Source organism: Myotis brandtii, unplaced genomic scaffold (genome assembly GCF_000412655.1).
Source record: "Myotis brandtii unplaced genomic scaffold, ASM41265v1 scaffold41, whole genome shotgun sequence".
Taxonomy (NCBI): Eukaryota; Metazoa; Chordata; class Mammalia; order Chiroptera; family Vespertilionidae; genus Myotis; species Myotis brandtii.
This window is the reverse complement of record NW_005365763.1, coordinates 1,330,547-1,334,420: the sequence shown is the minus strand read 5'-3', so window position 1 is coordinate 1,334,420 and position 3,874 is coordinate 1,330,547. Positions and strand designations below refer to the sequence as shown.

The window sequence follows — 3,874 nt, the reverse complement described above, 5'->3', positions numbered from 1 at the left end:
TTTTACCTCTTTAGTTAAGTTTATTCCTAGGTATCTTAATTTTTTTGGTGCGATGGTAAATAAAAATATATTTTCATTGATTTCAGAGAGGAAGGGAGAGAGAGACAGAGATAGAAACATCAGTGATGAGAGGGAATTATTGATTGGCTGCCTCCTGCATGCCCCCTACTTTGGATTGGGCCTGCAACCCAGGCATGTGCCCTTGACCAGAATTGAACCCGGGACCCTTCAAGCCGCAGGCTGATGCTTTCTCCAATGAGCCAAACTGGCATGGGCAATTTTTATTGATAGAATATGTCATCTCACTGCATTTAATTAGGTTAGACTTTAAGCTTTCATTTCTTCTTTGCTGTGTTAAGATGGGCAAAAGTTTATGTAAGTTAAAATATGTTGTATTCTAAAACAGTCTTTTATGCCTTGATGACTGCAATTATGGCATTAAAGCTTGCATATACAGCTAATTAATTAAACAATATCACCTGAAAAATTCCACCTATAGTATGTGAAAGGTTAACAATGGGTGGTTACGCGGGCAGGCTAAGTAGCCATCTCAGACAGTGGTTAAAGGAAAATTGAATTTATTTAAAGAAAGGGGATAAAGGATGGAATATCCAAAGGGAAGGGCTGCACAGCACTAAGCCAAGGTGACATTGGGTCAATGATGGAAGCACCCAGGAGCTGGAGTTTCATCTTTCTGTGCAGTCACTGGTGGGAAGCATTTGTGAGTGGGTCTGGGGGCTGAGCTGGTGGGCTTGGAATGCGGATGGAATGCAGGTGTGCCATCAGGTGCCTTCAGGACAGTTTCCATTCCTTATATGGTCTGACTCCTAGTGACCAACAAGTTTTTCCTGGTCTTTGTTCTCCTGTGGTGGGAAGCTTACAAATAAATGGCTGTTAAGGATTGTATCTATAGTCCTAACATTATGTATGGTACAGTATTGTGAAAAATCTACTCTGCATAAAACTATTAATAACATTGAAAATTCCTAATGAAAAGCAAGGGACAAATGAGTTATATTTATTTTGATTCGTGTATTGTTTTTCTCCTGTGGTTTAGAATATATACAGGGTGGAGCAAAAGTAGGTTCACAGTTGTTCGTATTGAAAATAATACAATGATTAATAAATAACTCTTTTCCAGGTACTCACAACTGTATCTCTACTTTTGCCCCACTCTGTATAAACAGAAATCCTCCTGCCTCCCCCCCCCCCAAAAAAAAAATCCCAAACTCTAGGAGTCTACATGTTTTTAGTCCTTTTCACTATATTTCCCCCTATCTTTCTGATAATCTGTTTTGGGTTTGTTTCAATATTTAAATAAATGCTGCATATAAATAATAATCTCTGTCCCTAGGAATCCTTTGAAGGGGTACAGATGCACTGCTATCCTGGATTTTGTCATGGAACTCTGGTGGAGATACTGTTCCTGTTACGATTAAGAACTGCTCATTAGCCCTTTAAACATATCTGTGAGGAAGAAACACTGGAATATAATGTGCTTTGCAATTTTGTTCCCTATTAGAAAGCAGACGAAGAGGATGTTGTTCTCACACCTGATGGTACCAGGGAATTTTTGACATTTGAAGTTCCACTTAATGATTCAGGATCCGCAGGTCTTGGTGTCAGTGTCAAAGGTAACCGGTCAAAAGAGAACCATGCGGATTTGGGAATCTTTGTCAAGTCCATTATTAATGGAGGAGCAGCATCTAAAGTAAGCAAATGTCAACTTTATTGAGCTTATGTCCATTGATAAAAATGTTTAATTTTACCCTTATAACTATTTTGGAAATGTATACACTGCAGAGGAGGACAGACTTTCTATACCTCATAGATTCTGTTTCTGAGGCCTATTAGTTAATCTTGGGAGACAAAAGACAGATTAACAGGAGAAAAAGGTTAACATTTTATTGAAGTTAATATTTTAAATTTTACATATATTGGGGCTCCACAGAAAAAAAAGTGTAAACTGAAGAAACAGTGAGACTTGGAAGGTTATATACCATTTAAGCAAACAGCAGTACATTGTGTTTAATAAAAGGAAAAAGGGTTTGGGCTTCTAGGGGCTGTAGATTTTGGGAAGGTAATTATATCAGGGAAACTAATGATAAGGTTTATTTTGTAAGGTTTGTTTATGCAGACTAATCTCTTTGCCATCTCTGTCTCTGGTGTTGAACATTGTCCTTCCTTCCCTGGTTTGGGAAAAGTGAGGGGACACCTTCATAAAGGAAATGCATGTCCTGTGCTCAGGAAGAAAGGGGAGAGCAGAGAACACTTGCTGTGTCTGCCATTTCTCAGTTGCCATCAGCTCAGAATCATTCTTATGCCAAAGTGGTATATTTTGTGTTGGCATATTCTGATATCCTATAACACTTAACAAATATTGTGTGTGTGTGTGTGTGTGTGTGTGTGTGTGTGTGTGTGTGTGTATAAAAAGCAGTGATCTCTCATTTTGGGGTGGTGTCCATGACTTCAACTCCCCATTTTTTGTCTCATAGATTTTACAACCCATAATCATTCTAGTTAAATGAAGATAATCTATGCAAAGACCTAGTTTAGGTTCTGGCTCTGAGCTGCCATACAATAAAGGTTAATCTTTTTTTTCCCCTTCACTGTCTATGGATCACTTATCCTATTTCCCAGTCTAGAGAAAATTTCTTGGTTGTTTGTTAAGAGGGCACTTCTCTCTCTGCACTTGTCTAATAGCCTTGAGCTTTGGCATATCTTGGGTTGTAAATAACCTCTGTGGGTGTCTCTGGAAGCAAGAAAGTAATCACTTTGTATCCTTTGAATTAGTACCCTATTTTGGTAAACAGATTATGATAATGACTTGATTTACAAATGTATAAATGACTGAAATGGACAAAGGCTACAGTGACTGCTTGGACAGTATGCTGGTATCCAATAGGGAAAGTCCATTAGGATTATAGTCTGCCCCCCCCCTTCTCCTTTTTTTTGGTGTTGTTTTTATTTTATTTTTTTTAACTAAAATGAAAGCAACTTCTTTTATAACAGACTTGGTTTTACCTGTTTGCTTCTAAGGATGGAAGGCTTCGGGTGAATGATCAGCTGATAGCAGTGAATGGGGAATCCCTGTTGGGCAAGACAAACCAAGATGCCATGGAAACTCTCAGAAGGTCCATGTCCACTGAAGGGAACAAGCGAGGAATGATCCAGCTCATTGTTGCAAGGCGAATAAGCAAGTGCAGTGAGGTAAAGAATAAATAAATGAAAAGACCAAAGGCACTAGTATTTGAAATCATAATAAGACTGAGTTTCAGTCCTGACTTTGGACTGAACATGGCAAGTCCTGGGACTTTTCCTTGAACCACTATAAATTATCTTGGCTTGCTATGGTTTTATTGTGTTATCAGTGAGTTGTGATGTGTTTTCCTAGTTCTGTGGCCAAAATATTCTTACTTGCTCATTAGTATTTCTGTTGCCAACTCAACAGATAAGATGGGGACCTTAAAGGCACCTTTAGCTGAGATCACACTTCCTGCTCAGAGCCAACAATTCTCTTCTATTCAGCAGTGTTGTAGCTGGTAGGGAGATGCAACAAAACTAGAGTTGTTCAGTTGTTTATCAAAAAATGGATGCCTCTTTCAAAGCCCCTTTATCCTTTGGCATTGTCAAAAGTGTGAGCCTCCACTTCTATCTGCTACCTCCTCTTTCTCCTTCACTAAAGGTTAACTGTTTTTCCCCTTGAGTGCCTGCTTTTTCAGTTTTATCTATTATGTAATACATACTTAGTTCAAAATATATGCTGTACTGTGTAATTAGGGGTAGTAGGAATGTTATGGTCATGTCTTCCCAAATAAATAAAAACATATGTTCTTTTTTAGCAGGGCATTTGAAAATTAAAGGTAAAACTAAA

General features: G+C 38.3%; 1 protein-coding gene across 6 annotated transcripts in view; it reads left to right on the top strand.

Moving 5' to 3' along the window:
• Positions 1–3,874, top strand: part of PARD3 (par-3 family cell polarity regulator) — a 744,562-nt gene that overhangs the window by 407,148 nt on the left and 333,540 nt on the right. For all 6 annotated transcript variants that reach the window (XM_014545438.1, XM_014545437.1, XM_014545440.1 and 3 more), the window contains 2 exons: positions 1,523–1,711; positions 3,040–3,210. In XM_014545438.1, the coding sequence (XP_014400924.1) occupies positions 1,523–1,711; positions 3,040–3,210 (360 nt within the window). The remainder of the gene's footprint in view (positions 1–1,522; positions 1,712–3,039; positions 3,211–3,874) is intronic.